The sequence below is a fragment of the Aphelocoma coerulescens genome, chromosome 1, assembly GCF_041296385.1.
Source record: "Aphelocoma coerulescens isolate FSJ_1873_10779 chromosome 1, UR_Acoe_1.0, whole genome shotgun sequence".
NCBI lineage: Eukaryota > Metazoa > Chordata > Aves > Passeriformes > Corvidae > Aphelocoma > Aphelocoma coerulescens.
This window is the reverse complement of record NC_091013.1, coordinates 94656102-94674903: the sequence shown is the minus strand read 5'-3', so window position 1 is coordinate 94674903 and position 18802 is coordinate 94656102. Positions and strand designations below refer to the sequence as shown.

Genomic DNA, 18802 nt, shown 5'->3' with positions numbered 1-18802 from the left:
TGTCGGCCGCGAGGTTCCCAAAAACGCGTCCCCAGGCGGGGAGTCCCCGGCTCCACCAGGGCTCCGAGGAGGCCGTACCTGGGGATGGCTGCGGGCAGGCTGCCAGACAATCTCCCCCTTCGCTTGCCCTCTGCCTTCACCCCTGCAGGGTACGCGCTGCACGCCAGACCCACGCCCACAGCACTCCTGGCTCTGCACGCATCCCCCGTATAAGAGGCTCTACACGTACCTTCCCTCTATCTTTTTTATTTCTTTTTATATATATATATATTTACCCCCACACTTGATCTTAACTCTTATTCTTGATCTGTTTACCATGGCAATTGATCTCTTCGTGTTCAGCCTGTTTTCAGCAACAGCAATAAAAATGTCCAGGGCATTTTTAGCTCTGTCGTAAGGATAGACTCACTTCTTCGGAATCGGCTTTAAAAGTGCATTTGCCTAGACTTAGTTTAATCTCTCTGCACAACCATATCTCCCAAACCATCCTATACCGTTTCAGTGTATTAGAATGTGCAAGGAGTCAAATACGCGTAAATACGCCTTTCCCGGCTCAAAGCTGCCCAGCTCGCAAGAATCAGGGGGGAAAAAAACCTAAACCATATGTGTACAACGCCACAATCCGTATTGCACTGTAAGATAAAGAGCTTTGCCGCATCGATTCAATGGAAGTCATTAAAAAGAAAGCCCGTGAAGATTATATCCGTATTTGGGAGGCAAATGCTCGTTTAGAAAATTTATTTCTAACACAACAACGCCAGGTGAGAGTTTGCGAGGCACTAGGAGAATCGGTAATGTACGAGCCTCAGCCGCCTGGAATAAAAGAGGCTGAAAAGATACTCGGTGGGGCTTATCCGTGGGACCTCGGGAGAAGATGGGAGCGGAGACTCCCCTCTCGGGCTAAGCACCGTGGGGGAAGGGAGCGAGACCGGCTGCTCCGAGACCCAGGAGTGATGCGCTACCCGCCCTCGGCACTGCCGCGGGCTCCAGCACACGGAGCCTCCAACGAAAACGCGAGGGGATCGGCGGGACTCGCCAGCCTTTGCCGAGAGAAGAACGAAAATGAGCAGCGGGGGATTTATCTAAGGCAATCAACGCTGCACCCTTCACGGAACGGTGCCGGACTCGCAATGCTTCGTTTCTCGAAACGTACCAACTCACTCACTAATTGTTTCTGTTTTCTTTCCCCTCCTAACTTGGTTTTCGTTATATGAGAATTGCTGCGATTTCCCCCGCGGAGATGCGTGAAAAGAGCGAGCAGTGCAGCTCGCCACTGCTGCTTCCCCCGCTTGCCCCACGCACGTTGTCCCCGGGGCATTTCCACGTGAACCTGGAGTTTTGCCTCTAGCTAATCCCAAAGTGCTTAAACTGTGGGCAATAATACATGAGGGGCTGCTCGGGAATGCACAGATTTATTCCCTGCCTCAGCAAAACACACTCGCTTTGCCCGTAACTGGATGAAGGCAATCGCTGCCTTGCTTTAAGCCCTCCCCAAAAGCTCCTGGATGGGAACAGAGGCGTGTAATTCTGCCCACCCACGGGCTTGGGGGGCCCAAGGAGGACAGCAGAGGCGAGGGGCTCCGGACTCGCCCCTCTCGTCCATCACCCCTCCTGCCACGCCGGGTTTGGAGACTTGCGGAGGCGAGGGGATGCAGGGCCAACGTGAGCTTTAACATCGCATTGCAAGTCTGAGAGAGGCTCAAGGCTGGGATACAGGGCCAGGACCAGACATGGCTTTCCAAACCCCACGTCTCTGCTGTTATTTCGGAGGCATCCGTAGCTAGCCCCAGCAGAGGCAGCGGGGCATGAATAAAGCAAAGAAAGAGGAAAAGGTCGTGTATCGGAGCTCGTACTGCAACACAAGACGGCGGGCAGACGTCTTTATCTGCCGGTGCGTTCGTTCTGTTCTCTCTCCAGTTTAGCAGCATCAGGTGTATTTTGCCCTGTCGCTCCTATTGCCGGCTCTCGAAAACAAAATAATTGAAGTTTTCTCGGGCATTGTTAGCACGCTTCTCCCTCTTTCCACACGTTACGGAGGTGACGGCTCGGGCCAACCTTCGGCTCGTCTCGAATTTTCCGCGTTAAGGGAAGCGGGGAGAGCTTAGTAAATAACCCCCGATGAGCGGATCTGATCGCCCCTGCACAGTCCCCTCACGTAAGCTTTTAAACCACTCGGACACTGAAATCACCCCCAGCCTATGGCTCGCTGAGGGAAAGAGCTGGGGAATAATCGTCGGGAGAGGGACGCACCGAGTCAGCCTCCTTTTCCCTGCAGGGCTTCATTACCTCGAAAGCGGAGCGGGGGCTGCCCTTGTTTCTGCCCTGAAATCTGCTTGAGGAAAAGAGTCCTCCGGGATGCGGAGATATCAGGGTAGCTTTCAGTGATGGGGCTGTGTTCCGTGCAGTAAGCAAGCATCGTTCCACAGGGAGCGAGAGAGAGGCTAAGGGGCTCAGAAAGGCCCTCGACAGGCGTCCTGCTTGTTTTTTAACCTTTGGGACGACGCGGTGAGTGCCTAGAGGCTTACGGGGGGACACAGCCCCGCAGCACAGAGCTCAAGGGATGCTCCCTCACTCACCCCGCTACACGGGCTGAGCCGGGCTCTGAGCTTTGATCGTCTCCTTGAACCCGCGGAGCTCGGAGTCCGCTCCCTCGTCCCGGTCAGGGCAGCGGGACACAGGCAGAAGCAGTTCCCGGCCCCGTGCCACGAGGAAGCAGGGCGCCGGGCTGGGCTGGGGAGCGCGGGGAGCCGGGCCGGGCCGGGCCGGGGAGCGCCAGGGCTGCGCCGGGCCCCGGGAGCAGCGGGCGCGACGCGCGTGTGGCCCCGCCCGCAGCGCCCCCGGCCCGCCGCTGCCCCCTGGCGCCCGCCGCCGCGCACTGCGCCCCCGCCCCGGGGCCCCGCGGCTCCCCCCGCGCTGGGGAAGCTCCTTCCCACGGAACGGAGCCCCAGCCACGCTCCCCGACCGCTGCTTCACTGCTGCGACACCTTCCCCGACACTTGCCCAGTTCTCTCCACTGGCCGCTTGTTTCGAGGTGGGGAGCGGGGAGAGGCCCGCAACAACAGCAGGCAGGGGTGTCCCATCCTCGAGATATCCACCAGCAGTGCAAGGCCCAAGAACAGAGGGACCAGCTCTCTAAAAAAACCTCAAAGGCCAACCCAAACTGTTTACTATTCAGGAAATTTAGTAATTTTTTCCCCCCTTCCCTGTAGTAGAATTACCTTCCTTTTGATACTAGATACTTGGAGAGACCCTTGTGTTCACACTGCAAGGAGGAGACAAAGATTGAAAAACTGCAGTAGAGCCTTTGGTTCAAGTTTCTTTTGGGTCATTTTCAAGCATTTTGCAGCACAACAAAGAGTATCAAGTTAGAAATCAACAGCCTACAGGTTTCTGTGAAGCACACAACTTGGACGCTTTTACTAAATGCATTTATTACTCTGTACTTAACTATCTGCCCTCCAGCACTTTTCACTATGTTTACTCACACCATAAGCATCACCAAAAGAGCACTTCAGGAAGAAATACTGTAACTCAGTGCCCAGTGAGAGCATCTTCAACTAGAAGGCTCAAAATGCTTCTCAAATACTAGTCTGGCCTCCCAATATCTGTGTAATGAAGTCTCCTATGCCTCATTTATAGTGAGAAAACTGAGGCAAAGCATCCTGCTCAAAGTTAAGCATCCTGCTCAAATGCAACAAAGAAATAAACTCAGATCAGATGAAAAACAATATACCAAAATAGCCTTGACGATGCACATTTTGCTGTTTTCTATCAAGCCATAGCAAAGCATTCAATAAAGCTGATAGGGAATATTCAATGTTCTCTATTTATTTAATTCTCATCTGCAAGTACATTATACTTGGGTTTTTTTTCTAACTGAAGAGAGGTAAAACATCCTCCCCAAAACCCTGCAGCATCCATCTTCTCAGGCCACCCAGAGATCTCCCTTGACAAATCACTCAAGATTTATTGAAATATCCTCATAAGCCACAAAGCTAATGAACATTCACACTTCAGCTAATCCATCTCTTCAAAGGCAAGCAGAAAGTAGAGTGAAGCCCTTTGAGTCAGAACCTGGTTGGCTTAAAGAAGAAAAAAAGTGGAGTTTCTACTCCTGCCAGTGTGTAATGCTGGTAACTGAAGTGGATTAAAAGAGCAGCAATGCTCATCACTTCAATTCTGTTATTACACGATACAGATATTTTGGAACTCTGAAGTCTATTTTAACAATAACTCTGTAGGAATTAGGCCCATTATATATAAGTCCCCCACAAGAGCACATTTTGTCCTCAGAGGAGCCAGAACAACCCACATACAAATCAGGAACACATCTGAATTTACAGAATCACAGAATGGGTCAGGTTGGAAGGGACCACAGTGGGCCAACTCCTCCAACCTCCCTGCTCAAGCAGGGTCATCCCAGAGCACATGGCACAGGATTGTGTCCACATGGTTCTGGAGTACCCCCAGAGAGAGAGAGTCCACAACCTCTCTGGGCAACCTCTTCTAGTGCATCTGCACAGTAAAGAAGTTCTTCCTCATGTTCTGGTGGAACTTCCGCTGTTCCAGTTTCTGCCCATTGCTTCTTGTCCTAGCGCTCGGCACTACCGAGAAGTTTGGCTCCATCCTCTTGGCACCCTCCCTTCAGATACTTATAGACATTGATGAGGCCACCTCTCAGACATCTCTTCTCAAGGCTGAACAGGCCCAGCTCTCTCAGCCTTTCCTCATAAGAGATTCGAGATCTTCAGAATCCCAGCACACCTGGGCTGTTTTGGCAATGGTTATTAAACACCAAAATCATACTTTCCCAACAGGTGACACCAACACTACACAACCTGCAGCACTCATGCAGTGTACACAGTAAATTCATCCACTTCACAGTTTCCTTCTAGGGGGGTTCATGTTGGTGAACGTAAGGCAGGAGTCTCACAGTTTGGATCAGTTGTCTCAATGGTGGCAGCAGCAATCCTCTCCCAAGCAGCAAGGCCCTTCTTCGCCATGTGCCAATGTGCACGCATAGCAAAGGCATCAGCTCTGGGACAGAAATGGATTTAGTTGTTCACATCCAGTGGTTTTCCCCCCATAATATCCACACAATTTCAACTTTAGGGGCATGCAAACAGTGATGTCACTAAGAGCAAGTTCATGAGGGCTGCCTAAAAATAATGGATGACACACTGCCACTTGCAGTTTACATTTGGCCTACAAGCCTAAGCAGAAAATTGCTCTTTTTCCCATTCTTGCTGTGGGAACATCTGCCAGACAGACCATGAAGGAGTAAGCGTGGGCAGAGCAAGCCCCAACCCACTCATAGATCTTTCGTGGCTTAAATACTCAAGAGGCACTTATTGAAATCTTTGTTATTCATTCAGCAAACACCATGAAGAGACTCTTGAAATATATTTGAAGAACTGTTTCCAGTCACAATAAAAAGTCAGTCTTGCAACATTCAACATACAGATTTTACTTTACTCAGACAGGGATGTGGCTTAGGGGAGGAAGCATGAAGGTAAACAGGGTGAATGAAGCCAGAAACCACCTACACCAGAAAGTCTGGATGATGCCAGAGAGCAGCATTGTTTTGCTAAGTTTCATCTGTATTCAGCTTAACAATTTCTTTCTATAAATCCTGGGGCATCAGGAAAGAACTTTTCACCAAAGATAGGAGAGAACATATAGCCAGTGTTTCAAATAGAAGTTCCATTTAATTTTATCAGCACATGACCATCATTTCGCATTGATGGATGACAATAAAATCACACCAAACTGAAATCGGAGCAATTGCAGAGTCATAGATACAATAGCATGTGGGACAAGTGACACTGTCCATGCAGCTCCTTGCCTGTGCTTTGCACAACCTGAAGTCCCCACCTGAACTGTGAGCATCTGGTTTCAGAATGGTTTAGGACACAAGAGATCTGGTACTACCTTGTTCTGCCATGAGCTATCACTTCCCACCTGTGAGGGTTAATCCAGTAACCCCCCAAATTAGACTCATACTGTCTCTACATTATTGTACTGAGGAAGCAGATGGCTTACCTTATGCCACCATCACACTCAGCTGTGTGACTGACTGCTCATGTCAGCCATATGAATGAGGCTAAGACTATGCTATCATAGGCTTTATAAGCCAAGCTTTACAAGCATGCTGTTACTCCCAAACATTTAATAACTTTTAAGGATTTTGGTTCTGGAACTCTTGCCTTGACATTTTGTCTTGCAGATACAGCAAATGTAGCACATCTGGAACTGATCAAACCTTCTGGTGTGGCACAGATTTGCTCTGTTTCCGTCTCACAGCCATGTTGGAGTGCTGAGAGCACAACAGCACAACAGACACTAAGCTCAGTGCTTAATTTTATGTCCACAGGCAGCACGAGACCGTTCCTGTAGTGGATAATCTCATCTTCAGTCATGGTGTTCTGTGACAGCAGTTTACAACAGTGGCAAAAAATCTTCCCAGGTGTTAAACTGTTTACTGTACCTGTGCAGGAGGTTGGCATTTTGTTTTAAATAAAATAATTGTGACACCAAGGCTGCAGCCTACGAGTGAAATGATCAGTGAATCTTCCATTTCCATAATAATATGGGACTGTTGCAGGTAAAATGACTTCTTATTGATACAGAATAAATACTTACCTGTCAAACCTTCCACAATATGACCATTAGCACAACCAACAGAACAACAGAAAAGACAGTGAGAATCAGTGCAGAATCTTCTGTGACAAAAAAAGAGAATTTCCCGTTACTTCGGCTGTCATCTGGACAGGACAATGTGATAAAAAGCTTGGTTGGGAATTCAATATTTAAAAAGTCGTCTTTCACAGGCTACTGAGCTAAAAAAACCCAAACCAAAACACAAAAGCTTTAAGCAGAAAAGTTAATGTCATATATGATTACAGTTTTGCTGCAGCATTTTCCCCAAAACTGGCTGATGCCAATAGTAAAGTCCCACTATGTAAGGGACTTCTGAAAAGATGAGAGATGTCTCAATCCTTCCAAGGCTTTTGACTACACAATACATTGACATTCTTCTTGCAGCTACTGTCAAATTTACCCAGAAAGAATGAACAGATCAAATAATTTAAAGGAAATTAGACAGCAGAAAGAGGAGTTTTGTTTTCCTGTCAAGAACAGATAATGTATTTCCTGAACAAAAACCCTTTTCCACTAGACTTCCTATGCCAGCTTGCTAGACTGTATCTCTGTGCAGCAGTCCATCAGTCATAAACAAATGAGTAGGCACCATCCAGGAGCTTAAATGCACAGATCAAAATGGTGAAAGATCCATCTGCTGTACTGAACATAAATCTAACCAAGCTGGACCGCTGAAAGAACACACTTTCATCAGCAGTATTTACTGCTATATTGCTGTCAGGATCATGGCCCTAACCAAGGATAAGAAAACATTTGCTTTGATAACTTATGGTTCCCAAAACATTTAGACACAGGTCAGTCCCCAAGGATCCCATTTCACTGTCCTTCCTTAGACTTCCAGCTCACTTTTAGGAATTCCCTAACCTTTAATGAATGCAGCCATAATCCTGCAAAGGAGCTTTGCTTGAACTGGTTGTAGATAAACACACACTGAATCAGAACTATGCAGAAAGCCTTCTGGGGAATCTGAGAAGCCAGGTCATGGCGTTTGAAAACTAAGTATACTTCAACCACATCTTTAAGTTACTATAATGAACAATATCCATGCACTCCAGATATTTGAGGCAGGGATGTATGCTGGAGTAGTCTTAGAGTTAATTTATGGGGCCAACCATCATTTGGAATCTCTGCTGAAGAAAACATTGTTCCTGAATCTAAAATTCTCAGTAAACTCCGTGCTCTAAACTGAAAGCACAGAGCTGACACTCACTATGTGATATCATGATTTCCTAGGAACAACTAGACACAAAAAAAAATTGTCTCAAGTGTTTTTGTTGGATCTTTGCAAGTTATTCACTGTGGAGTTGATGTTTTATCTCTAAAGGTGAGCCTTACCAGGAGATGCCATGCCCAATACATATGCAGTGGTTGGGATCTGCAGGACATCAGATGCAGTAACACACAGGAACGGCAAAAGAGGAGATTTTGAGTCTGAGACACAAACTACCAACACACTCTAAATAAAGGATCGTTGTTTCTACTTCCTTTTCTTCAGTGAGCAACACAGCAAGGGGTAAGGATACCCCTCCACCTTTTGACTGTTTTTACTTCAGCCAGGAAGGATGTACTTGGACCCTTTTCCCACCCTGTCCTGGAAGAACACCTTACAACGACTTCCACAATACCACAGGGCATGTCTATACCACACTGCAGTGGGATCAGGAGTGCGCTCCTGCAGAAACTCCCCACCAGCTGCACTTCACCTGACATCACAGAGAAGTCTTAGAGAATATGATTTGGATAAAAAACCCTATGAAAACGCATTTCAGGAGTGTACCTACTCTGTTGCAAACAAAATTAAATCCCCAGCACTAGAGTTAGTGTGAAACAAATAATCATGAAATATAAAGCATCAAGTCATCTCAGCAACTGCTCTCTAAACAGCTGTTCTAACTCATCTGCACCACTTAGTAAATGTTGCCACAAAACCCTATATAGAATGGGTGCTTATAAAAACATTCTCAAGAGGAAACAGGGACGTAGAAGAAGGGAGAGTAGCTTGGAATCAACTCACTGCTTCAAGCTCAGTTAAACCACCTCAATACCAAGATGGTTAACTTTGCAGAAAAAACTGTGACTGATAGGAGAAAGGGAAGGGAAAACTCCCAATGTATTATTGAATTAAAAAAAGGCAAATTAGTGAATTTGATTGAGACACAGCTAAATATGTAATGTCATAAACACCCACCCCAAAGAAAAGGCTCTTTTGAAGTTTTTTCTTCCTGTTTTCCCTACACAATTTTCTGAAAAAACCTAACAGTTTTGGAAAGATGGCTCAGAAAAGTTTAAGTAACCAAAATTACCTGTTGGTGTCAACCCCTCCCATGAATGCTCCTATTTTCCTTCCATTGCAAAGAAGGTGTGTTGAATGGCAACTCTATATATTAGGTGATTTGAGTATTAGAAGTGTAAAGAGACCTTGAAACTATGATTTGTCTTTTGAATATATACTTCTATCTTTGCAAGTGAAAAAGAGGTAGGGTAGAAACTAGACACACTAGTATTAAAGATTTTCAGAGTCTTCATGAGCACAGTGTTCGCTTCTCTTAAGGAACATACTGTGACTGTGGGACCTTTGCAGAAATCAATCTATATTAAAAAGTGCCACAGCAAACATTTTATGCCAAGTTAGTAAGCAGCAGCAATTGTGTGCCTTTATTTTTTGTCTTAGTGCCCTAATGCAGCTGTTAAACACTGACAAAAGTTTTGTAAAACTATGTAAATATGCACAATTATAACATGTCCTTTCCTTATCCACTACAGCTTATTTAAAACCAGGGACAATTTTTGAATAGACTTATTCTTTCCAGAGGACATTACCTGAGGCTTGTACATACTGACTTTGGTTCCAATCAGTCTGTCTTCATCCACTCTGCTTTTTCAGTCTTGACTAATTTTAGAAAATCTGTCATCGTCAAGTTCATGCATGGCAGTTCTCTTCTTCAGATCCGTAACAAATAAATACAGGTCACATCACAGACCTGGAGACGCTCAGTTCTCAGCTTTATGTTTTGGAAAATCAAATATTTCTTTCTGAATCAACACACTATACTTAACTAAATACTGCTTTTTAGAAAAAACCCAAAACAACCAACCAACCAACCAACCAACCAACTAATGGTACTATGTAGAAACATGCCCCCTCCACCCCCACCATGTTTTACTAACTCAGTCATATAAGACTGCAATCCCACATGACAAATGCCACAGGCATAGAGTGGTTATGAGCTGCCAGAGTAGAGGATTAACTCAATTTACATCACAGTACAGCAATTTCAAACACAGCACCATGAAGTGTAACAATACAGTTAAATATGCTGGCACAAGACCAGTAGGGCTTTCATTACCTTTTGACATGTGCTACTACCCCTCTTCAGAACATGGTGTCTCCTTTTGGCAATTCCCCTTTCCTGCACACTCCCCAACAAATACCACAATCCATGGGTCCCAGTCTGTGGATCTTGTGAGGCCCAAGATCAGGGCAGGCTAACACTGTTCCCCCACCACGACACTTTCTCAAGGCTCAGTAGTGAAGAGTCCATAAAGATCTATTTAACTGTATTCTGGCTCTGACCTCGGCACAACTTTCTGAAGAAAGAATTTTGTAAATTTTACTCTGTAGAATTCTCTGATTCTCAACCCAAGACTTCTTTGATTTAGCATTATGTCTTCCCCCCTACACCTTTTTTAAAGCAATCCTAGACCTGATGCTGAACTGAAAATCCTGCTAAACAGAACAGCAGATGAAATATGAGCAGCTGGAGCACATGTCATTTCTCACTGAAATACCTTAGACCTGACCAGCAGGATGGCACAAATGGCAGAAGTGAAATTCACTTCACACAAACTACATAGATACAAAAAGAAAATTCACACTGAATTTGAAGACACTATAGGGAGAAGCAGTACGTTCTCTCTTCATCACCCTGAGCATTTATTCTTAAGTCTCTGCTTTTATTCTGGTTATCCAAGAACATGTTCAATCACCATATCAAAGCTGAATAACCCCCAGCAGGGTGAACTGTCCATCTGTAACAAGATTGCATACACAGCTAAATATGCTCTTGAGAGGATTATATATCTTTCTTCTAGATTCTGATCACCTCGCCTACACTTCAGCTTCTTGTAGTGGTCAATGGAAAAATCCAAAAACCCACACAGGCAACCTTATATTCTGGTTTTGCACAATTTCTTTGTGAATTGTGATTGCTTCTGTTCTCCCTCTTTGACTAACCAGACAAGCTTAATGATGGTCCCACTGGAAGTATCTGGCTCCATGCACATTTTTTAGTGCAATCATCTCCAATGTTCTCCTTGGATCTTCCAGGAAAAAAAGCTTTTGTTTCAAACCAAAAATATTAATAATTAATAAATGATTTTGTTACAAATAATAAAATCTCTATCCCATGATACAAAAGTCCTTGTGGCTACTCAGCAGCTTCTATTGAAATCCCACCAGTCTCCTTATTTCTTGATAGATAGGAGCAGCCAGTTCTTTGGCTTTCTCTGCTCCATCCTCTAAAACCTTTATCAGATGGGACTTGTCCTCCTGGAGTTTCTTGATTTCATTCCTGATAGGTGCAAATTTTTGGATAACTGACTCTGCTACTACCATTTTGTAGTGAGCAGTGTCAAGACCAGTGGCTTGGTGCAGCACTTCTTTGATGCTAAGCCCCGTTACTGCAGCGTGAATGGACACCAGATTGGAGACACCGGGGCGAGCGGTGGGGTCATAGGTCACCTCCGAGGTAAAGTCAGTCACAGCTTTGCGAAATTTCAGCACTATTTCATCAGGGCTGTCTGCTATGTTAACAGTAGCTAACTTCTGTGGGTCTGACTTGGACATCTTCACTGCTGGATCTCGGAGGGATTTTATTTTCTTTGTCGTACCTTAAAAAAAAAAAAAAAAAGTCATGAACACAGACAATGGTTTCTTATGACAATTGCTAAGAAAAATGTGCAGCCATATGATGCAGTTGTTTATCCTTGCTCAAAAATGAACTGTGAGCACAATCACGTGTGCTCTTGTTTAGTCCTTGCACTCTTCCTGTCCTTCTAAGAAGTCACCTTTCTCCTCTTATAAACTGAATGAAACCTGTTCCATCTCTCCTATCCTCATGAAGAAGGAACTTCTGCTGGGGCTACTCCTAATATTTTATGTAGCTTACATGCTGATTTCCCCCCCAGATTTCTCCTCCCTTCTATTATTGCACATTACTGAAAGGTTCTGAGTAGTGGAGAAACAGGTTAAATCCACTGAAGAAAAAAACCCCTCTAACAGTTAATGTCCTTATTTCAGGAAACTCTACCACTCAAAATCTCTCTGTAAATCTCAGTAAAGACAGTTATTAAAATTCTCTAACTCAACACTGACCAGCTCTGTAAAGCACTGTTTTTAGACACCTAATACAGCCAATTAAATTACCTTCATACTGCTCATAGAGGGCTTATGTACTCAGTGAAAGGATAAAGGTTCTCCAGCATACAATTCAGATTGCCCCAGAAAGTGCTTTGTTCTGAAATCACCTTTGGGAAGAGTCTGTCTCTCTTCTGTAAATTTGAAAGAGCCCAGGTAAATCTGAATAGGGCCCTACCTTCCCCCATTCATGTAGGACGTTTTGTTGGTTTGCATATACTTGTGAACTTAGGAAGGAATGCTTCTTGGGAGCAAAGTGAATTTTTTCTTTTTTTCAAATTGAGCTTTTTATTTAATGGTAAACAGTCTCACCTGCATCATAAACAACACTCAGCTCCTCTTTATAGTGCTTAGTACTCAATTAGGAACTGCAGAGTTTGCAATACCTAATATTCTCAAAACTCCTCTCTAGGTCTAACACCATTTTTTGTCACTGAGGTTTGAAAATTGAGAAAGGTTTATTACCGCCTGTCTTTTCTAAGGTGAGAGCTCCTTGCCCTTTTGGGGGCGAAGGTCTCTGCTGTGCATTCCTCTACATTACTTACAACAAAGATGCAATGCTTCATCCTTGCCCAATTCTTCACGTTTCTTAACAAACATGCCATTTGCGCCATCTGACTCCTCCTCACCCCCCGGCCTATGACCTTATAGCTCAAAAATGGCTGCCAAGATTTTCCTTATAAGTCTTCCTGAGTCTAAGATCAAAACCACAAAGTCTTAATCACTGTGACAGACACATATTGAAATATTCAAGTATATATTAAACACCCTTAAAATTTGGAGCACTGTACATACATATACACTGTATACCAACAGGTTGTTCAGCATGCTTAATGTAAACATCTACCACTCACAATCTGAAGAATTCTGCTTGCTGGAGGTCTCTTGCCTTGCTGCTTACATGTCTCCTGAACGAGCAGCATGGAACAGAGACCCTGCTCTTAAAAAGTCCAATACTTGAAGAGTAAGGCTGACTGGCAACAGCAGAGTGCATCTGGCCCCCTGGACTAGAATACCAGACATCACGTGCATTCCTCTACCAGGGATTTCTAAAGCCTTATCTATCTTGGGAGTTCAATTTCACAGCCAAAGTCTCTTGTTGTCAGTTTTTAATTTTCCACTCCCTTAGCATCAGTTTGCCCCCTTTTCTTGGTCCCTCAAACTATTTCCACAATATTTAAATCCATCTTCAACCTCGAAGTGTAGTCAAGGAAAAAAAAATGACCAAGACCAGCTCACTTAAAATGGCTTTGGGCACAGGAAAGAATTCTCCATATTTCTTGTTGAACTGTTGTGCTATATCTTGGGCTAGTTCCAGGTGCAGGACTTGATCTTCTCCAACAGGAACACGTGTTGACCTTTTAATAAAAGACAGATACAGGAAACTCAGCAAAGCTCTCTGGTTCTGCTGAAATGTTACGCAAGACTGTCACAGCTTCTGCCATGACAGAGGGCCAGATGGAGCCAAATACTCAGTCCCAGCTAGATATAGGTGCTGTGGGAACAAGATCCCAAACTGACCATATTCAAGGATGAGTCTGCTTTTTGTGCTGAGCTGAAGCACATATCCAAGGGCAAAAACAGCCCTTTCTGAAGACATATATGGCAAAGATACCTGTAAAAGCAACTCATTAAACTCAACTCAAAGAAAGGTTTCTGTAGTGTCTCCTGCTGTCTCTTTAGAGATCAAAGAGCACACGTTATAGTGTGCAAACAAAGTAAGAAAGATCTGCAAGGCATAAAGTGCAAGCACCTTGTCATGTCAAGTCTCAGGAAAACGTAACTGTTGTTGAGGAGTCAGTACTGAGGATGTATCAAGGGAAGGAAAGAAGAGAGTGCTTCTTCCTCATCACAGTTGTATAAATCATGTGGTCCAGTGCCTCTGTTGTCACAAGTGTTATTAGAGGATTAGAACTGCTAGATTCAAGGGACAATTTGTTCTTCTGTACTGAACTCAATGGCTCGAATACACTTCTGGAGGGAAACACAATCTGCATCAGAGGACACGAGGAGGTGAAGAATCCATTACTTCCCCTGGTGATTCTTTCCCACAGTTAATCATACTTGCTAAAAATGTATGATTCTTTTAGATGAGGCAGACTTGAAATCTTGCCAGCTTTTGATTACTCTCCCATCCCCCAGAAGATTTTTTTTTCTAAGGCTTATGGGGTATTCAGCTCTGAATACTGGACGTGTTCCAAAGTAAGGAAGTCCGCTATGCATCTTTTAAGTTCCCAGAAAATTTCAGATCAACATGGTACTCTTTCCTGAATTACTGGGCTGACATCCAGGCATCAATTTGTCCACCTTTATTCCCAACCAGACAGCAGGGCAACCTAAAAACAGTTACAGTAGGCAATAGGAAATCACAGTGCCCTATAACTGAGAGAAAATCAGTTACCATAATCAATATACTCTACGCAGGTCAAAAGAAATGTTTCCATATGCCAAAAATGGTTCCATATTCATAAAGTTTGCCACTAAACAGAAAACATATTATCTCTATAAAACCTCTGCATGATACTTTGCCTTTTTCCTTGCTGGCTTTTTTTTTTTTTTAATATTTCTGTTCTGGTGCTATTTTTACTCCTTTCTGTCATGTATTTACCTTCTGTCCATTTTCCTGTCTCTTTGATCCTTGGTTCATCTGAGTTAGTACTGTTTCTCCCTCTCCTTCAGCTCTAAATTCTTCTTCATGACTGCTGTTCCCTTCCTGTGTTTCCATTTCTCCCTAATTCTTGTTCCTTATATTATTTTGTTTGCATTAAAACATTTCTTATTAAAGATATTAAGACAAATTTCTTCAAAGAGATACTGTTTCTCTTTCACTCCTTGTTTTGTGCTCTGTGTGGACAGCCTGCTGTTAATACAGATAGTACTAAGGAAAGATGAAACACCTGATTGTATTAGAGATGGAAGAGACAGACATGGTTGAGCTCAATCAAAACAACGTGATTTCTGATAAAGTTGGCTAAATTTTACCCTTAGATATTTGACACTCAAATCACTCAAATATTTGACAATCAAATGGGACTCACTTCAAATAAAATCATTATAATACTCAAATTAATTCTGACTTCTGCTTGCTTCCCATTATTTTTAGTTAAAATTCAGGTAAATTAGAAATACTATCTCCTGGTCTTCTGTTTTCCCTACTATGATCACTTAACATGAAACTTCTCTAGATAACATTTTTCTGAATTCATAAATGGGCAATCTTGGTTACTCTGTCCTGTATTACTTCTCTGTCCCAACCAATACACACAACTTCCTTCAGAACAATGCCACAAAGTATGTATGCTCTGAACATAAAACAATTCCTACATGGTGCCCTGTCTCTAACATTTACTTACTGAGACAGTTTAAATCATATTATGAAATACAACCAGTCATGACAATGCACTACAAATTCTACCAGCTAGGCTACAGGCTTAGGCATGCTGAGTCACCAGTCCCTCATTAGGAGCTATTTCCATTGTAGCACACAGTACAACACAGAGGAAACGGAACCAGCCCAGGTACTACAAGATGCAGTCAATAAATTACTTTCTTTCATCAGTATGAACTGGCCTATGCAGAATCCCCCACTAATATTGGTATACTACATAGAGACAGTTTAAGTATCTCTAGAGTGCACTAGACAAAATGAAGCAAAACTACTTAAAAAAAAAGAAGTGTGGGTGAACATGTAATATGTTAAAATATGTTAAACATCAGTCTGTTATAATTCCCTAAGAATTATTTTCATGTGACCAGCTGTTGCTCTTTACAGCCCTGTCAGTTGCTTTTTAACCAGGCTAGATTTCAACCAGCCACTTGAGAGTCTGTCATCCATTTCCAATCTTCTGATCTAATCACACGCAGCTCCCCTGCTTAATAAGTTAGCATGTTGACCTGACAAACATTCATTCCAGTGTAGCTGAACAGACATTGCCCATGGGCTCACATTCTGCCTCTTACTTGTACAGCAAAATATCTGCTGCTTGAAGCACAGGGTAAGTCAACAAACCAACAGTTCCTTCGCAATTCTGGCTGGCACGCTTCATCTGTTTGAAAAAGAAAAACAGAGAAGAATCATACTTTTGACTAATGGTCTCAAAGCCTGTGATTTTGATTAATTAGAATTCTGACCAGTTGAGTAATTTATTATGCAGCTCTACAGAAGACAGTGTCATGTAAAATCCACTCCTTAACATTCTGGTTTATGTCCTGTATTTATGAATTTCCCTACACTGTTCTGATATTCTACTGAGAAGGGAACATAGGGTTTCTTTTGCTTTCTGTTTGCAACCTTATTAATGGAAATTACTTCAAATGCAAAACCATCAGGCTGAGTTATTACACTTATACATTACACATAAACCCTACTTTTTAAACAGCATCTTCAGCAACACATTTTTGAAATGCTTTGTAATGGAGGTATAAAAAGGTATCAATACCTATGTTTCACAGAAAAGAGATCAAGACACAGTGATCACACACAGTCACCAGGACAGCCAGTGACAGCTGGGAGAACCCAGAACTACAGAGGCAGAGTTCAGTGTTGTCTCAGTTAGTTCACACTGCTCCCCACAATCCACCCAATGCATTCAAGTCCTCTACTGCTCCATGATACAGATCATCTAGATCAAGACAGGCTACACACACTAATTCTGTTCTAGCAATGACATATCTATGTTTCTCTTTTAGCAATAGTTAAATATACTAAGCCCCTTGAAATCTTAATTATTTCATTAAGACTGTTCAAATATATTTAGATTTGTCTCACTCTCTCCTACAGATCCTGTATTCTGTCTACATCTCTAGGTGCCTAGGGTTCAGGGAACCTAATTTGCAAAGCTCAGCACCTGTAACACCTATCTGTAGGTCTGCAAAGTCAATCCAGCCAAAGTAGGATTTAAGAGCTTAACTTTAGAACCTCAGGTTTGAAAAGGTTTGCTTTAATCTATGCCATGCATTAACATTGGTTGCTGTATTTAAGTTTTACTGGTTTTATTTAATTAAGAAGGAAAACAGGAAAAAAGAAAACATCTGGAGGTATTTAAGACAGCTCTGAACTCTGCAAGCCAAACTGCTCTTAAGCTGTTAGGTTTTTTTTTTTCCTTTTTCAGATACTTCTCTCTCCTGTCTTTTTCTTTTTCCGCTTACTAAATGTCAAAATAAAATACAAGGAAATTAAATGCAAGAACTCTGTTGATGCAGTCATGCTGATGCAGCACCAAGATTAAGAAGATGAACATTTGAAACTTGTAAAGGCAAACATTTAAGATACACTATCACTCAGCACATTTTTAATATTTGTAATTTCTATACTCCTCTTCAAACATATGCCTCTTTCGAACACTCTTCCATAAAATCTACAGAGCAGCCACTCTTTATAGTGGAAAAAGAAAAGCTGTTTATGGAACTCCTTAATCAGCAAGGCTCATGGTTTTCACTGCAATATCTTGCATTACATTTGCATTATTAAATAAACATTGAAATAACACTGAACATTCTAGCAAAATCAGTTTAACAACACTAAACAAACCTCATATTTAGTACAGTTTCAGCAAGTCTCTGCCAAGAACACAATTCTGTAGCTTCCAGCAGGAAAATGTTCAGAGAGGAACAAACCTGGAGAGACACGTTTTCCCCCTTCCACGACGGGAGTACAGAACTACTTAAACCTAAAGCAAGGATAACCAAGGTACAGTTGGTACTTCAGAGATGACAAGTACTGCCAGGACAACATTTCTACCGAATTCCCATAGATTTCTTTTCAATTTACCAAACTGTCCATACCTTCCACTGGGGCAAACGTAGCAGACGTGGCACATTAGTTAAGCACCCAAGAATCCAGGCAAGTTCTGCATGCTCAGGAACCTGAAAGTATGAAGTTAGAATCTATTTAAATCTTTTTCTTTTATATGCATATTTTCTCAAAGTCAATAAGAATAAATAGTATCAAAGACCAGAAAACCATTTATTTCTGTATATTACTTTTTCAGTAAGGTCAAGTGACAAGCTAATGGAAAGTTTTGGACATTGCCAGGATTGAATGCTCTACATTAAAGCAGTAGAGCAAGGTTCTTGATCCTATCCACTCATATTCTAAACAAGAAAGAAAATGCTTTAGCAAGAGCAGAGTTGAACAGACATATAAACTAACCAACTGCTTGCCGCTGTGTCTGTCACAGCCTCTCCACACTTTCAGATAATACCTAAATAGTTAAAAAATCTCTTTGCTTTTCTCATTTCCAGTGGCAGTAAGTTACCCAAGCTTTATTTCTTCTCCATCAGAGTCCCAAATACAGATTTCCCTTAGTTGTCCTCACCAGCCTCACTTGAGCCTTACAGCCATTCCCTCTGCACATGGCTCCAGGAACCCCATTTAAGCTCGGGCCAGACTGCCCCAGTCCTTGCCTGAGCCACACTGCACTGCAGCATGGCTGGCAGCAAACTACCCACAGGTCCTTCACAGAAGCCCAAACTAACTGCCAGGGAAAATGAAGAGCTGGGCTGCTCCACAAGGCTGTGGCTGCAAAGAGACACAACCCAGGCAGGAACAGTTGTCTCCCTGACCAGGACAATGCACTGATAGGGTAAGGGTGATGGCAGTGACAGTCTGGTGACCAGCAGACACACAAAGGTCACAGAATTAGTCACACCTGAGGACAATCCAGGGAGCCAGTGAGAAACTTGGCGGAGCAGGGATAGGGTTGAGCACAGGACATAGTGATGTAG

The 18802-nt window shown here is 43.1% G+C and overlaps 1 protein-coding gene across 6 annotated transcripts in view; it reads right to left on the bottom strand.

Moving 5' to 3' along the window:
• Positions 1 to 3561: 3561 nt before the first annotated feature.
• WARS2 (tryptophanyl tRNA synthetase 2, mitochondrial) overlaps positions 3562 to 18802 on the bottom strand; it is a 49645-nt gene continuing 34404 nt past the window's right edge. For 3 of the 6 annotated variants that reach the window (XR_011151639.1, XR_011151673.1, XR_011151674.1), the window contains 5 exons: positions 17861 to 17941; positions 16037 to 16122; positions 13316 to 13434; positions 9481 to 11550; positions 3562 to 6722 (listed from right to left, as the gene is read on the bottom strand). Coding sequence is in view for 1 of the 6 variants with exons in the window: in XM_069019123.1 (XP_068875224.1) it covers positions 11102 to 11550; positions 13316 to 13434; positions 16037 to 16122; positions 17861 to 17941 (735 nt within the window). In the remaining 5 variants the exon portion in view is untranslated. Of the gene's footprint in view, positions 6723 to 7693; positions 11551 to 13315; positions 13435 to 16036; positions 16123 to 17860; positions 17942 to 18802 lie in introns of those variants that run through there. The other 3 variants (XR_011151646.1, XR_011151670.1, XM_069019123.1) reach the window with 3 other exon arrangements.